The following is a 25,604-nucleotide window of genomic DNA, read 5'->3' as shown; positions in this document are numbered from 1 at the left end:
AAGTGTTAGTCCTTGTCTTCTGCACCCAAACAAAAATCCAGTCCGCACTGGAAAGAGCCTTGCTATGCCTAGAGGAGGAAAGAGCGCTGCAAGGTCACATGGTCAAAGACAGGAGCAAATCTAAAGAAATGATTCCAATAAGTGGCACTGAAACTGAGATTAGAGGGTACAGGCCTAAGGGAAAACAGAAGTGGTGTCAAGAACAACAACAGAAAATTATGAGTGTGTCATCAATAACCTTTTAGAACTTGTCAAAAAAGTTTTAATTCAGCCATTAAGGTAATAGAAATATCTAAAAAGGCTAAGAAAGGGGAAATTTTATTTGTAAATCACATACCTGTTTTAATTATTATTGAGGTCCCTAATGTACCAAGAAGCATGCTTAGCACTGGCTAAGATCATGTGTGTACTGTGTAGGGCAACTGTACCTTCCCAATTAAGAACTGAAACAGAGAAAAGATGGATAATTTCAGGATTAATTAGAAAGCAAATAAAAAGATATTCAGCAGTCCAGATTAGGCAATAGAGGTAAGAAAAAAGAGATTCCTGAGATAATGGTGACTATAGCAAAATAGTTTGTGAGCTGAATAAGAAATAAGTAAGAACAAGAGTCCCTGAGGTTTGAAGACCCTGGCTTTTCAGCTGTATCAGTTTCTTAGACAGTAAATACACTCAGGGACTGCAAACTTGCAGAGATGTGAGCTTTTCAGTTTAAGATGTATTGATTTTTTAATATAGAAGTCAGTTGTATATTGGCCAAGGATAAGGCAGAGACAATAAGGCAGTGCCAGGTAATAAAAAATGTAGTAACTAATTATACCACTTTGCCGTGGTTAGGGAAGTGACTTTTCAAAGTTGGAACTGATATATAGACAAAGTTATTATATAAAGATATGACAAGTACTGATGAGTCAAAGGGCATGCATCATAGGAGTGGGAGATCTACAAAAAAGCTTAAAAAATTATGATCAAAGAGTTGGGTGTGGAAACTAATAATTTTGATGGAACAATATCCTGTGCGGACAAAGACTTCAATGTGGCTTAGGAGTGGTTGGCTGAGAAAGACTAAATGGAAGTTCACTGGAAATGAGTGGGTCAAGAATTTTTATTTTAAAAGGTCGTCAACAAGTGCGGTGAATTCATCTCTTAGGATGACATGAACATGAAGAGAAAGCTCCAAACCAAGATTTTAAGTATTTTTAGAACAAATTTTAGTTGAACCAGGAAGACAAAGTCGGGAATATTCTTGTCTTTCCCTTTGAGAGGATATCTGAATATCTAACACATAAGAGAAGATAGATTTAGCCGTGAAAAGGTCTTTCGTATGAAAGATGGGTGTCCTCCAGGCATTACTCATACTTGCCGTGGAAGGAGATATTGGTGAAGACACAGAGGAATAAAGGTTTTATTCTCCTGTTCTGTGCAATGGGCAAATGACAGTAAGGATAACCACGGCCACAGATGGCACCAGGAATGGATACCTGAGAAGACTGTGGGAAATCCCCATGGGGTCTGGAAATCTTGAGTACAAGGATTTGATTCTGATGACTAATTACTGGAACTAGACTCTCAAACAATTGCCACACTTCTTCTGGCTACCTTTTACAAATCCCACTGTGCTGAGTTTGAAACCCCTTTTCTGTATCTTATATGATATGAGATATCTCATCATCTATCTTGCTATCACAGACATTTCCCACTGAATTATTTCTCTCTCCTAGTAGACAATAAGCTCACTGGGGAGGGGAATCATCCTGTGTTGTTATACATCAAAGTACTTGTACCAGAAAATTCCATCCTGTTAATGGGATGAATGAGTGACTTTTGTGACTTGTAAAGAACTTTGGTAAGAAGGTGGGCTTGGTAGCAGAGGAAAATGAACAAAATTAAGACTCTCTAAGATATAAATACCTTTACTTTTGGGAGACTCTTGGCTTTAGAAGTATCTCATTCACAAAGCAGATGGAGTGACAGAAACATTCATTACTGAGACCCTAATATTAGTTCCTGATGTTTGCAGTCATGCCATTTTGTACCTCACCCTGCAGAACATATTTCACTTGCCACCCTCACCACACCTACCCCTATTCCATTTTAGCTGAAGGGGTGGAGTTCTGACTCCAGGGACATTGTTTCTCTCAAGCTAGCTCAGGTCAAGCAGACACTGGTCTGCTTATAGCCCCTTCAGCTTCCTTAGCAACAAGCATAGCTAAGGCAGAGCCCACATGGTTTGAGGAGCTCTGGGGAGTTCCTAGAGAATGTCATAAATACGTTCAGTGTGAATGCTGCATCTCAGCTACCACCTCTCTGCTACTGCAGTAGCATTTTCCTAAATGTTCCTCTCTCTTGAGAAAGGCTTTACTGTAAGGTCCAATATGGGTTGGTGAAAGTATGTATGGGGAAAATGACATAGAGAAGGGGGTCTTCTCCGTTGAGGATGAGGCTAAATGGCAGGTAGAAGTGAACATATGGGGAGAGGTGAGAAGAGAAGCAGTGACTTCTTACAGTTTCAAACTGCTTGACCCAAATCTGAATCTATATGAATAATTCATATTGGAGCCAGGTAGAGAAACAAAGAAAGAAAAGAGACGAGAAAGAGAGAGAGAGAGAGAGAGAGAGAGAGAGAGAGAGAGAGAGAGAGAGAGAGAGAGAGAGAGAGAGACATGGGCAGAAAGTGAAAAGAAGAGGCAGATATCAAGAGAGAGAGACACACAATGAAAAATAAGGGAAAGGAAAAACAAAGAATGGAAAGGATGGAGAGAGAATCAGAAGACTTGAGAGCTGGCAAGAGATAAACTTGATGCCTGGTACCAATCTGCTCGGATGAGGCCCATCAGACTCCCAGATGCCAGGACAGAAAGGGGACACTGACCAGCTCCAGATGTTGCTGCCTCTTTTGAGGAGGGGAGATGATAGGCTGAAAGGGCCTGGTGCCTCCTCAAGAGCCAAGAGTCAGCTGACCTTCCAGTCCTGAACTAAATGAGGTGAAGCTAGGAATTCAATGAGGAAAAACAAACGCCTCTACTTTTTAAAAAATCCATCAAGTGAGCAGCAAATACCTGAAGGAAATATATGGCAGGGACATTGCCACTCTGGGAAGTCAGAGATTATAATGGAATGTGATTCTGTTCCCTTCTCATCTCAATCCTTACACCATGGAAGGAGGACTCTGTGCTTAACGTCATCCTATGGGATTCAGGGGATTCTCAGCAGCTGATACACATATAAGAAAGAGGTAATTATCCTGATGGGACTTGCCACTTAAAGATCAGAAAACCCACCACCACCACTACCACCACCACCAATGACTAGCTGGTAGCTAGTTTCAATTCTGCCCAGCTCTACAGATGGCTCTAATTTGGATCTGCCACTAGGATTTTCCTCAATTACAGACAACTCCAGCAGATATAACATGGGCTCTTGGACTCTGAGTAGAGGAGGTCAAGGAAAGAAACCAAAACCCGAGGTCTACCACTACCTCTGATGTGCATAATCTCCCTCCTCCAAATCCCTCTCCTCTGTGTCTGTAGGTCAAAGAGGGGATTTGGACTCATTAAGTTGGCTTGTGCTTCAGTCCACTTCTTACTCCCCCACTCCACACATGTCTACCCTGCATGAGAGGCTGAAACCCATGCCAATTGCTCTGATGAGGCCGCATGGGAGAACCAGACGTCTGTTTTTAATATTGATGACAGATTAGCGTGCGGGGAATTTAGCCACCCCACAAAACAAGCCCTATTTCTGCTCAAAAGAACTGGAACAGGAGGCTTATGCTTGGCGTTCCTAGCAGAGTCCTGGGACCCATAGAGAAATGACTTGTCTGAAGGAAACAAAGAGGGCATCAAACATAGAGGGGGTGACAGAAACAGGGGTAAGAGACAGACGAAAGGGTGTGTATTTAAATCGCTCACAGGAGTGTGCAGCAGATGGTAGCCATAAAGGGTATGTGTGTTTGCAGGAGCAAGAGAGAGAAAAATCTGTGTATGTACCTATGCCTGCATGTGCACACACATGCGCTTCTGATAAAAAAAAAATTTCCACACTGAGCTTGGATGCTGTAAAAATCCAAAGATCATAGGCGAGAGCCCAGGATTCCCTATCCTGGCAGCACCTGACCAGCTGTGTTGAATTCTCTTTCCACAACAAGTCTACGCTTTCTTCTGGTTGTTTTCTTCTTCACATTACTCTTCCCCTCCCTTCCTCCAATCCCGATTTCTCTCCCTGCTCTAGTCATGGAAATAAGAAAGAAGAAACTAATCTTTATAACCTGCTCTGCCCTGAGAACTGCACTATAGTTGATCCTCAAAATAGCTTACCCATTCCCTATATGAGGAACGTGAGACCTAGCAAACAGATTGACACATACTAGATCTCTAAGGGAAGAGTAGCTAAAATTGTAGCCAAATGCAATCTTTTCCAAATTCCTAGTCCTTCATTGGGTTTATGTTCTTCAGAATAATAGTCATGCAATTAAGCTGGAGGATTCAAATTTGGACCATGTTCATTTTTCAGAGGTATTATGGTTCAGATTTTAAATGCCACCAATGAAAGTGGTGATTCTCAACCTTCCTAAAGCTGTGACCCTTTAATAGAATTCCTCATGTTGTGCTGAGCCCCCCAACCATAAAACTACTTTCTTTGCTACTTCATCCCTATATTTTTTCTACTGTTATTATAGAAATTTAAATATCTGTATTTTCCGATGGTCTTAGGTGACCTTTCTGAAAGGGTCATTGAACCCCCAAAGGGGTCATGATCCACAGGTTAAAAACTAACGAGCTAAAAGCTTCTATGTTGAAGACATGGTCCTCAGCTATTGAACCCAGTCATTGAGAGCTGAATGGATCCTGGGGCCTCTGCCTTAATACATATATTAATTCGCTGATATATCATCATCCGAGAAATTGTTAGAAAGTGGTGAAATCCAGGAGTTGAGGATAGTTGGGGAAAGCAGGTCACTGAGGCTATGCTCTTGAAAGATCTTGTTCTTACTTCCTCATCACTGGCCCCACATGCCCCGTTCTCCCCTTTGTGCTTCCATGAGGTAAGCAAACTCCTTTCACACATGGTTCACCCCAGTCAGGCCCAAAGCAATGGAGCCAAACGAGGGAACTGAAACCTCTGAAATGTGAGACAAAATAAATCTTTCTTCCTTTCAAATTCTGTTTTTTCTTTTCATCTCATTCTTTTCCCTGGGTATTTTTTCACAGCAGCATAACTAGCACATGGTGGCCAGGAGGTGACCTCAAGTCACCAGGCTACAAGTGATTTTACCTCTTGAGCCAAAGAAACTGCTCCATGGGGCTGGGGATCAGGATCCATGGTAAAGGTGCTTACCATCCAAGCATGAGGACCAAGTTAAAATCATCAACACCAGGCAACCACAGTGTGAAGACAGAAGCTTCCAAATGGTTTGTTGGCCAGCTAAGCTACCTGAAATACTGAGTTCCAGGTTCAGTGAGAGACTGTAGTAGGAGGCTGTTTGTTGGTTCCCAGCCGCCACAGACCCAAAATAATAACACAGAAACTATATTACTTGTAATAATGCTTGGCCAATAGCTTAAGCATATTTCTAGTTAGCTCTTCATCTTAAATTAACCTACTAAGGTTCTGGCTGGCAACTGGCGTCTTTCTTCTTCAGTAGCTACATGGCATGTCTCTCACTCTGCCTACTTTCTCTCTACATCTCTATTCAGATTTCCGGCCTGGCTTTCCTTTACTAAGCCACTGAAACAGCTTCTTTAATAACCAACGGTAATAAAACATATTCATAGCATACAGAGGTTAATCCCACATCAGGAGACACTGTCTCAGAAAATGAAGTGGAAAATCATTTGAAGACAGCACCATGATGCCACTCTCTGCTTTCCACAGAATAACTGCGTATCTCCACGAGACATTGCCCAATAGCTTAACTGTCTTCTAAAACAGAAGTCATTTTTTTTTTTTGGTTTTTTGAGACAGGTTTTCTCTGTGGCTTTTGGAGCCTGTCCTGGAACTAGGTCTTGTAGAGTAGGCTGGCCTCGAACTCACAGAGATCCGGAGATTCATCTGCCTCTGCCTCCCAAGTGCTGGGATTAAAGGCATGTGTCACCACCGCCCAGCTAGAAGTCAAATTCTTATTAGAAATTTGAGCACAGTCAGTACCTAACAGAGTAAAAAAGCATAGTTCTTGGCATCCAATAAAAAATTACCAAGTGTACGGTCAGCAAGATGGATCAGAGTGTATAAGTACTTGCCATACAAGTACAGTGATCTGAGTTTTATTCCCAGAACACAAAATGGAAGGAAAGAACTGCCTCCTAAAAGTTTTCTCTGACCTTCATATTATGAACACATTAATACTGCCCATATACACACGCGGGGGGGGGGGGGGATCAAGTTCACAAATGGAAGCAAGAAAAATGAAATCTATAACAATAATCCAATAATCCAACCCAGAGCTGATACAGATGTTAGAGTGAGCAAAAAGGAAATTTAAAACTAAATTCCATGTGAAAAATATCACATGAGTAATATGACTCGGTGAATAAGGCACTTTCCTCCAAGCCTGGTGACCCTATATTGATGCCCAAAATTCACACAATAAAAGGGGAGAGCCAACTACAACACACTGCCCTCTGACCTCTCTCTCTTTCTCTCTCTCTCTCTCTCTCTCTCTCTCTCTCTCTCTCTATCTATCTATCTATCTATCTATATATACCCCCAAGTAGTCTGTGCACACCCCCAGATAAATAATCAAATGTAAAATCATTAAATAATACTCCATGTCAGAGAAAGCATGCCTGTAATATCATTCAAGGAGCATGAAGAAAATGACCAAAATTTCAAGGCCAGGTATGACTTCATAGGGAACATCTGTCTCGACAAAACAAAATAAGCCAGCAAGAAAGATAGTGAATATCTCCAGACATAACTTTCAAGAAATAAAATGGAAATCTAAGACAAAAATTCACTAGATAGAATTAAAAACAGATTAGACTTTAGAGACAGTACTAGAGACAATATGAGAGATTATCCAAATGAAGCATGGAAAGAAAAAATATTAAAAAAAACAAAGGAAAGATCACTGATGAGTAATACCGTTAAGTGGCTATGTACACATGGAATTGGAGTCCGTGAAGAAGAAAAATGAGGAGAGAAGAATCCTATTTGACAAAATAATGGCTGAAGTGATTCCCCAAAGTGATGAAATTATAAACCCACACATCTAGGAAAGGTCAATAAATGCCAGACAGGAGAAATACTGAAATTGTTCAAAATGAGTAATAAAGAGAATTTTAGAAGCTGCCAGGGAAAATTAGCACGTACATTAAGAAAAATCAGGCTAAGAGTTATGGTCCAGTTCTCACACAGATAAGGCAAAGAAGAAAACAAATGAATAGCATACTTAAGTTATAGGAAAATAAACTTTGCAACACTAAAGACCATATCCAGCAATGTTATCTTCCAGAACAAACTTAGAAAGAGTGCATCACTGATTGATCTGAACTATAAGAAAGAGTAAAAAGTGTTCTATATCTTCAGCAATTATAGATGTGCATACTAAATGGCTAGGATCAAGAAAACAACGGGCAACCAATACTGGAGAGAATGCAGGGAAATGGGCCCCTCATTCACTGTTGATAGGATTTCAAACTGCTACATGGAATTGTAAACTCTTCCAGCCACCATGAAAATCAGAGTGGAGAATTCTCACAGAGCTGAAGCCAATCTACTATATGACCCATCTATATAACTCCTTGGCATATGGCCAAAGGAAAACAGTATCCAACTCGGCAGATAACTTATTCAGTTGTTTTTATTGAAGCTCTACTGACAATACATAGAAAATAGAAACAACCACTATGTCCCTCAACAGAGGAATAGATAATAAAAATGTGTTACATATACAAAATTTAATATTGTTCAGCTACATAAAAGAAATGAAATCAGGAAACTTGTAGGTAAAATAATGGAATTACATCATATCATACCTAGAGTGGCAACCCTGGTTCTGAAAGACAAACATGGAGTGTTGTCTGTTATTTCTAGATCCTAACTCAGAATATATATATATATATGTGTGTGTGTGTGTGTGTGTGTGTGTGTGTGTGTGTGTAACATCGAGGAACTTCAGAAATCAGAAAAGTAAATTGGGGACCATAAGAGGGGCTCCAGAGAAAGGGATAACATGGCACAGGTGCTATGAAGGTGAACCTGGAAAAAATAAGGTGTGGCCTTTGTCTGAAGAGGTGACAGGGAGGGCAACACTGATGTAAAGGGAAGAAGGAACGGTAAAGAACACTAAAGGTGAGTTTTAAATAATCAGAGAGAAACAAATTATTTTATGTTCATTTAAATATATATATAATATATGTAAATAAATAAAATTATTTGAATGAAGTTACACTACTTTGGATGATAATGCTTTTCTCCAAAGTCACAGACTATTTGGAAAATTCTAGGGTCAATCATGAGAAATCCATCTTTGTGGAGTTGCTCACAGAAGTCCAAGAGACTCCTAAAATATTATAGGTTATTGCCAGTGTATTTGGTCGCCTTCCAGAACTTGATGGTATAGTGCTACTGGTGAAGACACTACACAATTTTCAAACACAGGTCCAGGAGAATTCAAGTTTGAATTGGCCTGGAAACCTCCTCTCTGAAGATGAGCTCTTGTAGCATCCAAAGCTGTTATACAATATTCCAAGAGGAAAAGGAATTAAAACTCCTACTCAAATGTAAAGTCTGTAAACCATACCAATAATCAGCACAGCAAGATAGGTCCAAGAGTAGAATAATGGTACCGATATCTTAGGAACAAACAAGAATCACCTAATTGGACTGAAGGCCCACTCAATATGAGGGCACTCACACCCAATACTACACAATACTGCATATCTAGCCAACTACCTGTAGGTGGTAAAGTCATGTACCCTAGAGGAAAATCTACTATCGCCACTTTCATAACACAGTCCAATTCCCTACTACGTTTTAAACACTTACCCTTACAGCTAAAGCTAAATGTAGCTGTTCACATGCCTCAAAAAGGCTTTTTTTTTTTATTCCAGTAGATGGGGACCATCACAGAAATCCTTAAGTAGCCAGACCTGGGTTTAGAGGGTGACCAAACAGCCAAGGCCCACTACATTCAAGATCCCAATTTGAAGTAGAGGTTTAGATCCTGACCACACAGGTATTAGCCTTCAGCTATGTTCAGTTAGGGCTGGGTTGAAAACCAGAGGTTGACAGAAAAGCAACTGAGCGAGTGAACCAGAGCCAGAGACCTCTGAGGGTCCGTACATGAATCTGGGACCTTCAAGAGAGTAGACTTAAGTCAGGACCCCTGTGGGTCTGGGTGTGAGTCTAGAACCTCCTAGGAACTAGGCCTGAGTCAAGGCTTCTGCAGGCTTGGGAGTGAGTCTGAGACCTCAGAGGGAGTAAGCCTCAGCCAGAACCTCTGTAGGTCTGGGCACACCCAAGCCTGGGAACTCCAAGGGAGTAGACCAGAGCCAGAGTCCTTTATAGGACAAACTCCAAGCCAGGAACCTCTGCAGGAACAGACCCAGACCATGGCCATTTACAGAAACAGGTGTGAGCTGACAAACCTAGGCTAGTGCAGGCCTGTGACAGCAAACTCCAAGGGAGTGGAGCAAAGCCCAGGAGCAATGAGCATGGAACATGGAGTGACCAATGGGGTACTTAGAACCATGGCACTGCCTGTACCACAAGGAACAACCATCTGAGCCTTGGATTCATTGGCACCTAATTAGTCCACAGAATCACGAATAGCTCCAAACACACCAATTAAAGGAAAAGATGAATAGAAAAGGTAAGAACAATGAGTTTTGTGCAGGGTGACAGATATGGGTCTATTTTCATTCTACATGTTGACATACAGTTATGCCAGCACCACTTGTTAAATATGCTTTTTTTTCCATTTGATATTTTTTGCTTCTTTGTCAAAAATCAGGTGTTCGAAGGTGTATGGATTAATATCTAGGTCTTTGATTTGGTTCTACTGGTCCTCTTTTCTGTTTTTATGCCAATACCAGGCTGTTTTCAGAACTGTAGCTCTGTAGTAGAATTTGAAGTCAGGGATTGTGATGCCTCCAGAAGTTCTTTTACTGTACAGGACTGTTTTTCCTCTTCTAGGGTTTTTGCTTTTCCATATGAAGTTGAGTACTGTTCTTTCGAGGTCTGTGAGGAATTTTGCTGGAATTTTGAAGGACATTGCATTGAATCTGTAGATTGCTTTTGATAAGATGGCCATTTTTACTATGTTAATTCTACCTACCCAAGATCATGGGAGATCTTTCCACTTTCTGGTGTCTTCTTCAATTTCTTTCTTCAAAGATTTAAAGTTCTTGTCATACAATTCTTCCACTTGTTTGGTTAGAGTTACTCTGAGATATTTTATGCTATTTGTGGCTATTGTGAAGGGTGTTGATTCTCTGATTTCTTCCCCAGCTCTTTTATCATCTGTGTACAGGACAGCTATTTTTTAATTGAGTTAATCTTGTATCAATGACCTCAGCATAAAGCCAGCCACACCAAACCTTATAGAAGAGAATGCATTGCCACAGAAGACCACTTCCTAAATATAACTTCAGTAGCACAGACTCTGAGAGAAACAATTAATAAATGGGACCTCCTGAAATTGAAAAGCTTCTCTAAGCAAAGGACACCGTCAATAAGACAAAATGACAGCCTAAAGAATGGGAAAAGGCCTTCACTAACCCCACATCAGACAGAGGTATGATCTCCAAAATATACAAAGAACTCAAGAAATTGGACACCAAAAGAACACATAATCCAATAAAAAAAAAAGTTGTACAGACATAAACAGAGAACTCTAAACAGAGGAATCTAAAATGGCTGAAAGACACTTAAGGAAACGTTCAACATTCTTAGCCATCAGAGAAATGCAAATCAAAACAACTCTGAGATTCTATCTTACACCTGTAAGAATGATCAAGTTCAAAAACACTGATGACAACTTATGCTGGAGTGGTTATGGGGTAAAGGGAACACTTCTGCATTGCTGGTCAAAATGCAGCTGGTACAGCCCCTTTGAAAGTCAGTATTGCAATTTCTCAGAAAATTGGGAAACAACATTTCTCAGGACCCAGTAATACCACTTTTGGGTATATATCCAGGAGATGCTCAATCATGCCACAAGGACATGTGCTCAACTATGTTCATAGCAGCATTGTTTGTCATAGACAGAACCTGAAAACAACCTAAATGCCCTTTGACTGAAGAATGGATAAGGAAAATGTGGTACATTTACACAATGGGGTACTACACAGCAGAAGAAATAACGAAATCTTGAATTTTGCAGGAAAATAAATGGAGCTAGAAAACATCATTTTGAGTAAGGTAATCCAGACCCAGAAAGACAATTATCACATGTACTTACTCATAAGTGGTTTTTAAACACAAAGCAAAGAAAACCAGCCCACAAATCACAATCTTGAGAACCTAGACAACAAAGAGAACACTAAGAGAGACATGCATATATCTAATCTACATGGGAAATAGAAAAAGACAAGATCTCCTAAGTAAATTGGGAGCATGAGGATCTTGGTGGAGGGTTGAAGGGGGGAAGGGAGAGGCAGGAAGGAGAGCAGAGAAAAATGTAGAGCTCAATAAAAATCAATAATAATAATAATAATAATAATAAATGAAATCCATAAGTAGTAAAAATTTAGAGAACAACTGACTATGGGTTCTCTGCTCCAAAAAAAAATGTATGTATATCACACTTCCTAGACCTAAGGATCATGAAGCATCATAAAAGAGGTGGTAAAAAGATGATACAGAGCCAGAGGACCAGGATGCTCATGTAAAATAATGACCTATAAATGTCAGGGATCTACACGCATGAAACCTTAACAAATTTGTCTCCTAAACAATGGCAACACCATTTAATATTCCTATGTGGATGGACATATCTCACAGAGCTCCACCCCAAGATGAATGCTATAGCTAATTAAAGGCTGCTAATAGAGCGAGAACAAGTTTTATCCAGGGAAATCTACTTGATGGAATACTTAATCTCAAGTATGAATCCCTAAATACATATACATATAAATAATAGTAAGTGGAATCAGCATGTTGTGTGTATATGTGTCTGTATGTGTATATGTGTGTGAGAGAGAGAATAATAAAGAACAAAAGGTCATAAAGTTAGGAGGGAGTAGGGAAGACTTAACAGAAATTGGAAGGTGTAGAATATGGGTTATAAATGATGCAAATACAGTGCTCATATATAAAATTCTAAAAAATAACTAACAAAATAATTATGAAAATGTAAAAAAATGATGCTCTTACTTAAGGCAAGACCCAAAAGAATGAAAATGTCTCAATTAGTAAATCAACAAAGAACATATTCTGAGAAAATAAAAATTATTTAAAAGAAGTTAGACAAAAAGAAGTAAACATAAAATAATCAGTAAAGTTAAAAAAACAATTATCAGGATAATATACTAAAATCTAGCCATACCAATTTTACAATAAATGCAATTGGTCTAACCAACTAAGTTTAATGTATATAAAGTAAAGCCTGACAGAATTTGGGGATAAAAGGACAATAATATGCAAAAATACATGAAGCTCAAATTCCAGTAGGAACACAGATGTAAAGTTCCTAAGCAAACCCAGTAGAGTACTTATAAAAATAAAAATATTAAGTTCCAGTCAATGAGTTTTCTCCTGTCATTTACAACCTAGGATTCACTATGTGTATCATAGTCTTCCCTTCTTGAATGTAATCAAAGAAAAAGTGGCTCACAAAGGAATGTTAGAGAGACAAGAAAGAAGAAAAAGACAAAGGAGAAGAGGATGATGAAGGGGAGGAGAAGAAGAAGGAGGAGGAGGAGGAGGAAAAGAAGAAGAAGAAGAAGAAGAAGAAGAAGAAGAAGAAGAAGAAGAAGAAGAAGAAGAAGAAGAAGTAGAAGAAGTAGAAGAAGTAGAAGAAGAAGAAGAAGAAAAAGAAGAAAAGTCAGGAAGAAGGACCAAAACAAAATGAAACAATTAAGTGTTTCTCTTTGTTATTTATTCAACCCACAAATACACAAATATTGAATGTCATAATTTATGGTAGATGTTGAGAATTCAATTGATTTAAAAAATTTAAATCTTTCCTCCTTCTTACATTTTTAACATAACTAAATAACCAAGAATTTACACTTTTTAAAATTTTAATCTTTCAATTCTGGCTTTGTTCTCTGGTCTTGTGGAGATGTCATTGGATGAACATCCTTGGATTGACCTCAGTTTCATGCTCTATGAGACAACGCAATGCACCAATCCCTTTAGATTTGGAGAAGTTCAGGGAGATGCTGACTAGGATAAGTAGGTTACTGTGTGGTCAGAAAGCAAATGCTGCATCAGTTTTCTGATTAGAAAAGCATAGTGCGTGCCTGGGAAGTCTCAACAAAGTGCAGAGCATAGATTCACAGTATAGTTAAAATCTTCTTTGCAATGTGAGGGAGATAGGAGAATACAGAGTTAATGTTCTCAGTGAGAGCTGAATGGAGCTCACTTAAAATCCACATTCCTCAAAGCTCCTGCATGTTTACATCATATCTTGTTCTCTCTGACCCTAACACAAGTTCATAAAGACTATCCCCATTACATCTCACCAGGACAGACAATTAGTTAAATATTCTCAGTCCCAGAATAGTATTTTTATGTACAAATGTTGTCAAGCTCAAGATCTGTAGGCTTTATCACATAGAGAAAGATCAAATTCTCTTCAGAAAGAGTAATCATCAAATCACATACTATAGTGACGTCCAAATCAGATGAGCTCTTTCCACCTTCAACCTTCTGCTGCTGCTTAATCAAAATCAAACAAAACTTCTCAGTGCCTTCTCAAGACATTTGACACCAAGTCCATAAAGAAATTAGAAAATGTGGTTTTATCCTCTGTCACACTATTTCCCTCCCCTCTACCCCCCCCAAAAAGGAGACGTACTTACCTGTGTACAGGTCAGTGTCTGTGTATTCATCCACTTTTTTGTGCTGCAGAATATAGTCAGAGACTTTGGTCCCAATTGCTGGCTGAACATCGATCCACTCTAGGGAAACTACAGTGCTGGAAGGCTCCACTGTGGGAGAAAGTCGTAACCTAATGGGGGAAATGACAAACAAGGTTGCTCAGTTGCCATTTTGAATAATCCAAGGCCCTAAACACTTGCAGAAGCTTCATCTGAGGTTCAAATCATGATTCCATCAGGTACCACAACTTTACATGGCCTTAAAACTGCTTTAGTTTTCAAGGATTCCATGTCTTTGTCCACAAATCAGAGATACAAAAATCTCCCTTTAGGTCCGTGGGCAGCAGAGGAGAGGGTGCCTGAACTGGCCTTCCATAGCCACACTGATGAATATCTTCCATAACACCATAGAACCTTCATCTGGTGATGGATGGAGATAGAGACAGAAACCCACATTGGAGCACTGGATTGAGCTTCCAAGGCCCAGATGAAGGGTAGAAGGAGGGAGAACATGAGCAAGGAAGTCAGGACCGCGAGGGGTGCGTCCACCCACGGAGACGGTGGGACTGATCTAATGGAAGCTCACCAAGGCCAGCTGGACTGGGTCTGAACGAGCATGTGATCAAACCAGACTCTCTGAATGTGGCTGACAATGAGAGCTGAAGCCAAGGACAATGACACTGGGTTTTGATTCTACTACATGTACTGGCTTTTTGGGAGCCTAGTCTGTTTGGATGCACACCTTCCTAGACCTGGATGAAGAGGGGAGGCCTTGGACTTCCCACAGGGCAGGGCACCCTGACTTCTCTTAGGACTGGAGAGCAAGGGGGAGGAGGAGTGGGGGAATGGGAGGGAAATGGGAGGATGGGAGGAGGTGGAAATTTTTAATAAATAAATAAAAGCAATACAATATTCAATAAATTAACCTATGTTCACAGTATTGTTCAATGAAAACTGGTTGGTGTTTGATTTATTTAAACTACACTTTCAATGCTGTTTCATTTTATAGAAATACATTGGCAAGGACTAAACATAGGTACTTTCCATCTTTCTGCCAGTCCCTTTGGTCCTGAATGAATCAGTCAACTTTTAATACCCTCAAGTATCTCCAATTGATACTTAACACCCTCTCAACAAAAAAGAGAGGGACTTTTGGAATAAATTCTTCTGCAAAGCAATAAGAAAGAGAATTGTTGAATGTTGTAACTAGACTGGTCTTGGAGACAATGCTGTGTATTCTCCTCATTTCACAAAGTAGGGAAAGTAAGGTCCCCAAAGTAAAAAAAAAAAAAAAAAACTTTTACAGAGTAATATAACAAAACACAGACAAAATCATCATGGTAACCTTGCCTACTCTAGGGTCAGATTCTTTCTTTGTACCCACTATACTATACTATCTCTACAAGAACTATGGGTTCTCTTTCTCTACACAGATGTTTTATGGCATTCTGTCTGCCAATACAGGCTCCTGACTATTCCACCTTGCACCACCTCTTCTTAAGCACACTTCTCCAAACAAGACGACTTTTCTTTGCTTCCTCAAACAAATTTCTGGTGTCAGGTACTTCTATTATGCTGTTCCATCTACCTAATGACTTTTAGTACTTGTTACCTAGCTCACTGTTTCTGTTGTGATTCAAAGGTCCCTTCAAAGATATTTTCTTTATTAACTTCCCCTTCTTCCAATATCATGCCCACAAGTCTCCTCATGACCAAGTTTGTTTTTCTTTAGTTATTAATTTAATTTTAAACTATGTCTTACATACCTTTAATAATATGTCTCTCCTACATCAATACCAGCCTCCTTTAGCTATAGTTAGTCTCTATCTTTGTCATTGGTATTTTACTAGCCAGAAATGGACACACAGAACATATATGGAATTAGTGTCCAAAAATCAATAAAATAAAAGAGGTTCTATAGTTTCTTATCTCAGTAGCTGTGGAAGCCAAAGTAGACATTGGCAAGGCAAGTCAGTTGCCCAGCAGAACAGTACTTGGTGGGTAAGCACAGGAAGAAGAAATGGATAAGAAGACATCATTTTAAAACACCACACACACACACACACACACACACACACACTACCACCACCACCACCACCACCAACAACAACAAGAACAACAACAACAACACCATACACTGCGAACTCAGTGTATGTAGCAATTTCGGATTCCAAGAACCTCTTCTTTCCCAAAGGAGAAGTGAAACACCAGATATTTTAATGATCTGGGTAAGTACCCTGAAACAAGAAAATCATAGGTCATCTGGTAGATAGTACTAGAGTGGGAGCCAGTGGAAAGGGGGAGGCAGAGGAAGAGGGCCATACAGACTTACACCGGCTGCGGAAGCGGGCTGCAGTTGGGAAGCCCCCTGGCATCAAAGGCACTAAGGTCACATCTGCACCAGTCGTCGATCACGTCTCCTTTCCCAGAACACCAGTAGGAGCTCATCATTGCACTCTTGACGGCCTGAAGGAGAGAATGACAGAAGGGTGACAGTCAGAGAGATAGCCAATAAAGGTGTGGTGATGGGCATGACGTTACCCCGCCATAGTTTCCTAGATGCCTGCTTGCTTACACATTTGTGGCCTTATCATCCAGTTCTCCCATCCCAAGATATTCATTTCCCAGTGTCCAGAATAGTGGAGACAGAAAGTTAGCAGCATGCTGGGAACTTCTCTTGATTCTGGCTCTCTATCTATTAACATAGTTCCTCTTCACAATAATCCCACTTGGTAAATATTACTATTATTTCTCATTTTACATATGGAAAACTGAAGCACACTGAAAGTAATTAAATTTCACAAGTAGTAAGTGTCAGAACTTGGATCAAATCCCTGGCTCCCATCTAAGGTTACAGCATCTTAAACAATCCAAGTTTCATCTGCTTCCTGCCCCAGAGCCTGTCCTACTAGAGATACTGCATCTAACTATCTCACCACCCTACTTAAAAATATGAAGTTTCCCACAGTCTTCAGGACTACATCTAAACTCCTTATTTAAGTTCTTGCCCTTCTCTCTAGATTTATCTCATACAAGTCTTAGGAATTTCAGTACACATTATTATCTATTTTCATGGAAGCACTAATTGCCCTCAGTAGTCAATTCCTATCTATTAAATTAGGAGGCAACAAACTACCTCTGCATAAGGCCATAAAGTAATCCCTTTCAACTTTGTGATCAGTTAGGTTTTGTTATAATTACTTAATAGCGCCTTTGTAGTATGCTAACAGTGTCAACTATACTTTAAGTGAATCATATGTTGCAAAAAAAGGACTTCACTGGCAATGCTAGTCGGTGGGATAGAGTGAGTCCCATGGTCATGCTTTGTTTATCTTTGTTTTATATGATGGTCACTGGTTTATTTAATTCTAATGTTTCTCATTTTCTTTTAAAAATATCCTCTTTTTGGCCTGAAATTCTCCATTTCATTGAACTCCAACTCAATATGTTTGGTTTTAAATAAGACTTTCTTTTAAACCTAAGACTAACCATGCTCTTTTGGACACCGTGACACTAAGTCATATCTCTGCATCTGTCTTTCCTTTAAATTCTAATCCTAATTGCTACCAAGCGCAAAAGATAGACTGTCCTCCCAGGAGTGTTCTCCTAAGACCTACTGTGATTCAGTTAGTATTTAGAGAACAAATGAACAGTGACTTACAAACTCATCATTAATATCAGGTGGAAAAGGAACTTAGATGGAGTTTCCATCTCCCAAGGTATTACAGGCTCAGGTCTTCCTGTGTTGGCTTCATTTCTCTTATATTTGTTTTGTGTGAAATATACTAGCAACATGGGTCTGGTGCTTGAGAAAATGCCCTGGTTGAGTCACTTCCTTTGCACTGACATTGCACAGAGAATGTGGGGAGAATGTGGGATCCAGCTCCTTAAAACATAAGGTCTCCAGAAAATGTTGGTCTTTTGCTCTTTTGCCAATACATGTTGGGCCAACCACAAGTGTTTTTTCTCCTTTTATGTTACTTTGTCTATGCTTTACAATGGATTTTGCATATTACCTATCACCAAGTGTACCTGATTACTCTGTTGCCACAATTTTATATTCTGCATTATTCAAAATACTCAGGAACAGAATATTTGAATACAGCAAGTATGGGTTTTCCATCCTTAGCTCCTCAGAGGCACATAGATCTCAGTCAGTGGTTCTCAGCCTTCCTAATTCTGTAACCCTTTAATATAGTTCCTCATGTTGTGGTGACCCCCAAACATAAAATTTTTATTACTGCTTAATAATTATAATTTTGCTATTATTATGAATCATAATGTATTTTTTGGAGATAAAGGTGTGTCAAAAGGGTCATGACCCACAAGTGGAGAACGAAGAATCTAGAAGGAGGAGGTATATATCAAGAATGTTGTGTTTAAGACTCTATCCTACTTTTCCCAGAGACACAAACAGAAAACCTCCAATTAATCTTTCTAGTGTTTTTGCCAATATCTTCTGCTAGAAATGAATGCATTAACCAATTTCCCCTGAATCTAGTGTATATCCAAGGGCATGAAAAAGAACTATAATAAAAACTAATGTTTATGACGTGCCCAACTTCAGAGTTCAAAGTAAACAACAGCAGCAAAGAGCTAAAAATCAAAATAATCAAACAAAGAAAACAAAATATACATTCAAAATTTGGGTTGGGATCTGAACAGAAAAATTCTCAAAGGAAAAAAATAGCAAAAAAGTCTTTGCAAAGGGTTTTATCATCCCTATCAATTAGGGGAAAACAAATCAAAAGGATTCCGAGATTTTGTCCTACACCAGACACTATAACAAAACTCAACAAAGCCACTGACAGCAAATACTGGGGAGGATGACAGAAAGGGAACCTTCAGTCACACTCCTGGTGGGGTTGCAAATAGGTCTTGCTCTAGAAATAAGTGGGGAAAACATTCAAAAGCTAAAAATAAATCTAGCATATGTCCCAGCTATATGCCCAAAAGATTGGACATCCTACACCATAGATACTTGCTCAGCCAGGTTCACTGCCACTCCATTGACAAGATCTAGGAAATGGAAAGAAACCTGAAAGTCCTTCAACTGATAAATAGATAACCAAAATGGGGTACATGTGTGCAACAGAATACTATTCAGAAGTTAAAAAAAAGTTAAAATCATGAAATATGAATGTAAATGTAGAGAAGTAGAGAATATCATATTGAATTAGGTAATGTAGACCCATAAAGACAAAGAGCACATGGTTTCTTTCCTCTGGAATTCTTAGCCCCCAAGGCTTTAGATGTCTGTATACAACCTGGAATAACTACAAAAACCAAGGAAGCAAAAATGGGTTTATTGTGAGGCAGAGCAATAGAGAAGAATAACAGGGAGCAGGAATTGAAGAGGGAAATTGGGGAAATGTGTGAGAGGATTTGACTGGGAGCAGGGTGAAAAATACATAAGTAGAAGGAAGGTAGGGGAACAGGAAGAATGCCTTAAAAAGTCATAATGATGACCCCAGCGAACACAATAACGAGGAAGGGAAACGCTCACAGGCTCCCAAACCTAGACAAAGAACTACTGGCAATTAGGGAATTTTGACAGTGGAGAAATTATCTTCCCCAAGGAAGAACCACCCTAAATTGGTTATCTAATACCAAGTGGTTAGCCTTATGATCATATATACACAGATAACATAATATAGACCAAGAAGGTTATATTTCTGCTTTTAGAAGTGTGTGTGTGTGTGTGTGTGTGTGTGTGTGTGTGTGTGTGTGTGTAACAACAATAAAAAATAGAAGGCCATAAATTAGAGGAAGAGCAAGAAAAGAGGTACGTGAGAGGAAATGGAGGGAGAAAAGGAAAGGGGGAAATGATACAATTATATTGTTATTTCAAAAAATAAAAAAGTATTTTAAAAATGTAATCGCTATAACACTTCTGAAAGCTATATAATACAACCTATATTTACAAATGAAAAGACTAGAAATCTGGGCATGAAGCAATTTTCCAAGACCACACAGCAAGAAAATGATACAAGCAGAATGCAAGTCTATACTTCCATCACTCACAGAAGTGCAGGTCCTCTTGGTTCAGACATGAAGATCAGTGGGATTAACTTCCAGGTTTGCTAAATTCCAACAGAACCAAAGGCTTAATTACCACAGCAGTGAAACCTGGGGCCATGGGAGAAAGGGACCCAGAAGGCAATACTGTGTTGGGGTCCAGTGTGGACAGAGAACATCCTGTTTTGTGTGTGAGAGCTTCTCTCTCGCCCGCGCTGTGTACGTGTACACACACGTGCACATGACACACACACACGGGTGAACACATGAGTGGTTTCTGTCATCAATAGGAAACTGAGCTTGTAGAAAACAAAACAGGAAATCTCCCTGGACTTGGTGAATTTCACCATCTAGGCAGTTTTGGGGAAGAAATCCTGCCTGTGAGTCTCTACATCCCCTGGCTGCTTCCTAGAATGCTGGGAACAGAATGGGGTCTGGTTCAATGGCCAGGCAAGCCCTGGAGAGAGCACAAACAGACACTGATAAAAGGCTGACATCAAACAGGGAGCTCTTGCAAGGCAGCAGGAGCCAGCCCTGTGTCAGCGCAGGATCACTCTGCCTTGCATCTTCAGTCCTTGCAACACTCCATCCACAGTCCAACTGGATCCCAGGGGAAGGGAATCATAAGATGTTCCAGTTTTACAGAACTTGGTCTGTTAATCATCTAATCTAATCCATTTACAGATACAGATACAGATACAGATACAGATACAGATACAGATACAGATACAGATACAGATACAGATACAGATACAGATACAGATACAGATACAGTGACCCAGAAAGCATAGCTTGTTACTGCAAGGTGACAGATCTTCTCGGTGATTTAAGAAAATAATTCTCCTCCTTTAATTCATGCTCAAAATTACCCTCTGCAATGAGTTTTCTATTGAAGAGCATGAATAAGGAAGGAGCATGAAAAATTGAAATCCATTGGGATTCTGTGCCATTGAACAAACATCCTAGGTCACTCAGAATAATAAATGACAAGGCCTGGCGGTGGTGGCACACGCCTTTAATCCCAGCACTCGGGAGGCAGAGGCAGGTGGATCTCTGAGTTCGAGGCCAGCCTGGTCTACAAGAGCTAGTTCCAGGACAGGCTCTAGAAACTACAGGGAAACCCTGTCTCGAAAAACCAAAAAAAAAAAAAAAAAAAAAAAATAATAATAATAATAATAATAAATGACAGGATTTCATCCAGAATCTAATTTTAGCTTCTCTGTTTTGAATCATATGTTTATATGTTTGTGGGAGTGTGCTTGTACTGCACACACGCACACACTGTGCGTGTGTGTGTGCGTGTGTGTGTGTGTGTGTGTGTGCAGAAATAAGTGAGGATGTGTCCTGGAGGCAATGTGACTCCTTGCTTTTGAGGGGATCAGCTTTAGCATGGTCATTGGTTTTCATAACAAAGAAGGGTTGAATTTCCAGAACTCATAAATGCTTGCAAGTTCAAGCTAATTAGTTAGTAAACCAAGTTGAGCAGGAGAAGAAAAGCAGCCACAGAAATGTTAAGCAATCAAAATAAACTAGGATTTATTTCTAACACTATTGTTACTTTCTTATTTGAACTTGCATAAGTGATTCCTCTTGTTAAGCTTCAATTTCCCCGTGTGCAAAATGAAGGAAACAATGATACATTATTGGTGATTTAATTAAATTTAGTAAAAATCACTAAACTTCTTATACCTTACCACTTACTGGCTAAAATTTAAGAAAGGGATGAACAAGACCCAGTGGCTAACTTCAAAGGACTCATGGTTTAATGGTAAAGACAACACAGAGAATTAAAATGACTATGGTTCAAATGTTGTGAATTCATGTACACAGGAGGCTGTGGGAAGACAAAGAAAAGGCCTTTCCAACTTTAACGCTGACAATGCCTTAGGAATCTTAAACTCTAAGTAAACAATCTGTGTTTCATTAAGGTATTTAGTACAATGTACACTGAATGCCATTAAGTTCATGAATTAAATTCCATTTTCTGTACTTCCAATGGCTGTATTTTTATGACTGCATTTTTATAATAAAAATTGGTATTTGTTGCTGACAACAAGTGAGTTATTTTTGATGTTGAGAGGATTATGTAAGACTCCAGAGTGAGACCTGACCCCTCCGTCCTTGCTCATGCACTGTTATCTGTATAGTAAGATGGTTGGTCCCGTGGCTGCCCAGGTCTCGCCAAATAAGGAAGGGAAAAGATTAATAAGACAAAACAATCTATTATCTTCCCATCCTGTGCCTCCATTTCACTGCCTAATGCAGTAACTGATATGTAATATAAATCAGTAGGTGTTTGTTGAATTGATTTAAAATTTTATGTGGAATTTTGAAGGAAACAAACCAAATCAAAAACAGGAAAAGAAAAGACACTGTTTGTGGCCCTCTTCTTCCCAAAGAACGTTTGTATCATGCACGACAGTTCGGTGTCTACATCCAAAAGTGAGGGTCAGTCTGAGCTTCTTTTTTATCTAAAACCAATCTCCCTTCATTGGCCCCATGAATAGCTCCCCTAGTAAGGTAGTCACGCCTCTTCTATAGGCAATAGTCACAGCTTCTTGACTAGATTCCAAGCTACAAATTCCCATACTGCTTTACGTTCTCTCAGAACTTGCTGAAGAATCACTAATGCCCCTGTCTTCTTGCTTGAACCTCTTCAAAATTCCTACTATTTTCCAGTTAAAGCCTCTCCTAATGAACTTGAGATTCAGCATCACCTGTGTCTCTTCTTTTGCCTGTTTCCTTCTTTTAGATTTATTTATTTATTATGTATACAACATTCTGCCTCTATGTATGCCCGCACGCCAGACGAGGGCGACAGATCTCAGTACAGATGGTTGTGAGCCACCATGTGGTTGCTGGGAATTGAACTCAGGACCTCCGGAAGAGCAGCCAGTGCTCTTAACCTCTGAGCCATCTCTCCTGCCCCCCTTTTGCTCCCACTCTCTGATCGAAAGCATCCCACTTCTTAGGGAAATGCCCTCTTTCATAGCCACAAGCATTTTCTTGGCCTATCCCCTACATCTTCTCTGCTGAACTGAAGGAAGATACCTTTGTGCAACTGAATATACTTTGACACATTTTCTTTCTTTTACTTTTTCTCATTCAAATTTTATAAATTTCCTATCTCATTACAATTTGATCACCTAATATTGTTCTCACCTACCAGATAGTGAAATCTTTTATTCAAAGTCATAAATATGAGTAATGTATATGTCCCCAGCTCTAAAATAAAAAGAACTAGGCAGACAGAGTGCTCCAAGATAGATATTAAATGGCATAGAATTGGAATAAGACTCTAGAAGGAGGGAGAATATGAGCAAGGAAGTCAGGGCTGCGAGGGGTGCGCCCACCCACTGAGATGGTGGGGCTGATCTAATGGGAGCTCACCAAGGCCAGCTGTACTGGGACTGCAAAAGCAAGGGATAAAACTGGACTCCCTGAACATGGCGGACACTGAGGACGGCTGAGAAGCCAAGGACAAAGGCACTGGGTTTTGATCCTACTGCATGTACTGGTTTGGGGGGAGCCTAGCCTGTTTGGATGCTCACCTTCCTAGACCTGGATAGAGGAGGGAGGACCTTGGACTTCCCACAGGGCAGGGAACCCTTACTGCTTTTAGGACTGGAGAGGGAGGGGGAGGGGAGTGAAAGAGGGGGAGGGAAATGGGAGGCAGGGAGGAGACGGAAATTTTTAATTAAAAAAAAAGAACTAAACTGAAGACGGAAGATGCACTTTGAATGTGGGTGGCACCACACATGAATTCGGGTCCCAAACTGAAGAAAAGTGGAAGGAGCTGAATACTTGCATTCACTTCTTTCTGCTTCCTCACTGAGAATACAATGTGACAAACCACCTCTTGTTTCATCACTGGGCCTGTCAACTATAATGAATTGCTTCCCTTCAAACTGAGAGCCCAAATAAACATTTCCTCAATTAAGCTGCTTTTATTGAATATTTTGTCACAAAAATAAGAAAACTAATTAATACAGAAAATTGGTACCAAGGGTCACTACTGTGACAAATTTAGCATTTGACTTTTTCAGTCGTTAGAGTTGGTTTGTAGTGAAAATTTGAAAGTTCTAGCCTGTTGTCTACAGAAGTCCTCAAATGCTGTAACAAAGCTTAATGGACCATTCTGATAGGAGGCAGGAAGACCACATGCTGAGAATGATGTGGGAAATGGTCTTAAGTGGTAGTGGAGTCCACATGGCTTTGGTGATGTCCACAGAGGAAAGCTGCAAGCATGGAGTGCCTCAGACCTGGGGAAAGGCTATGTGCGCTGCCAGTGCCAGAACTGGTGTGGGGGTACCCTGACTTGTTAGTGCCCAGATAATGCCATTAAGAGCTTTGGTGTTAATATCACTTTTCCACCATAATAGACTTTATCCCTGCCAACTAGGAACCAAATAAATACCTTCTTCTTTCAGATGCTTGTGTTAGATATTTTGTCACAGCAAGGAGAAATATAACTAAGAGAGTCTAATTAATCTAGCTAATGAACGGACTAATTATTGAAGCCATTTAAAGGTGGCTTATATGCTATAAAAGTTATAAAGTTAGAATCTTTTCTGAAGAAAATTGGAATTAGTGTTTGGAGAACAGTGACTAAAAATATAAAAGAAATTCTAGCTATTTTGGGAGATACTAGAGATGTGAGGAAGGAACAGTGGCTGGAATTCTACATCTGTATAATGACTAATAGTGAGTCCATGCTGACCATATATTTAATTAACTAGGATACAAGAGGTTTAATGAACATAGGAAGGTTTAAAGAAGGCAAAATAGCAGTTTAAGGTCAGCACAATAAATAGAGGATTCTAGCCACACTAGAGCTCTGGAATAAGCTATACCTTGTTCATGTGATATTCATTCATTCAAATTTCCTCTGTTGGCTGAGAAAGATTCCAGGTACTCATGTCTCTAGGAGCTTTAGGTGATCTTTTATGAAATAAGTGAGGTTCAAAAGATAGGATGAAATGAATTATGTCCATGCAGTCTCAGAATGCAAAGAAGGTTCTCTAATTATTTTGTTAAAAAATCAGTGACTGCATAATGAAGTAGTCTTTGTGAGAACATGAGTAGGGAGAGAAGGAGACACTGCTAGCTGTCAGTCTTCTTTTCCCCAAACAAAGCAGAAGGGCTTGCATGATGCCTCACCTCATAGTTTGTTTTAAGGAGGCACAAGTAAATAACAAGTGACCAAAGGCAAATGGAAAACTTCAAGTACATAGAAACTGACGTCAAGCTCTGGAGAGTGTCTAAACTGTTCATTGGCACTGAATTCTTCATGGTACTATAATCATGTGTACATGGAATATGCATTTGTCAAAACTCAAAACATATATACCTCTAAAGAAATTCTAGTGTAAACAATGTGAGTACTCATCAGTTATAACACATGTACTCTTTTAGTGTGAAATGGTGGGAGTTGAGAAGTTCGTAGGAGGATGCAGGTAGGGAATGTACAAATATTCTCTGTACTGTCTTTCACTTTTACCAAGAACCTACAAAATTTTCAACTTAACGTTGAGCCAGGTAGCACCTATACTCTATACTATTGAAATTTTGACCAGGAAAGAAATGGGGAAAAGGAGA

At 39.6% G+C, this 25,604-nt stretch overlaps 1 protein-coding gene across 3 annotated transcripts in view; it reads right to left on the bottom strand.

Annotated features, from left to right (window-relative positions):
• The window catches only part of Astn2 (astrotactin 2), a 980,272-nt gene that overhangs the window by 150,637 nt on the left and 804,031 nt on the right, over positions 1–25,604 (bottom strand). For all 3 annotated transcript variants that reach the window (XM_038333150.1, XM_038333151.2, XM_038333152.2), the window contains 2 exons: positions 16,321–16,454; positions 13,971–14,119 (listed from right to left, as the gene is read on the bottom strand). In XM_038333150.1, the coding sequence (XP_038189078.1) occupies positions 13,971–14,119; positions 16,321–16,454 (283 nt within the window). The remainder of the gene's footprint in view (positions 1–13,970; positions 14,120–16,320; positions 16,455–25,604) is intronic.

Source organism: Arvicola amphibius, chromosome 6 (genome assembly GCF_903992535.2).
Source record: "Arvicola amphibius chromosome 6, mArvAmp1.2, whole genome shotgun sequence".
NCBI classification, from domain to species: Eukaryota; Metazoa; Chordata; class Mammalia; order Rodentia; family Cricetidae; genus Arvicola; species Arvicola amphibius.
This window is presented reverse-complemented; position numbering and strand designations above follow the sequence as displayed.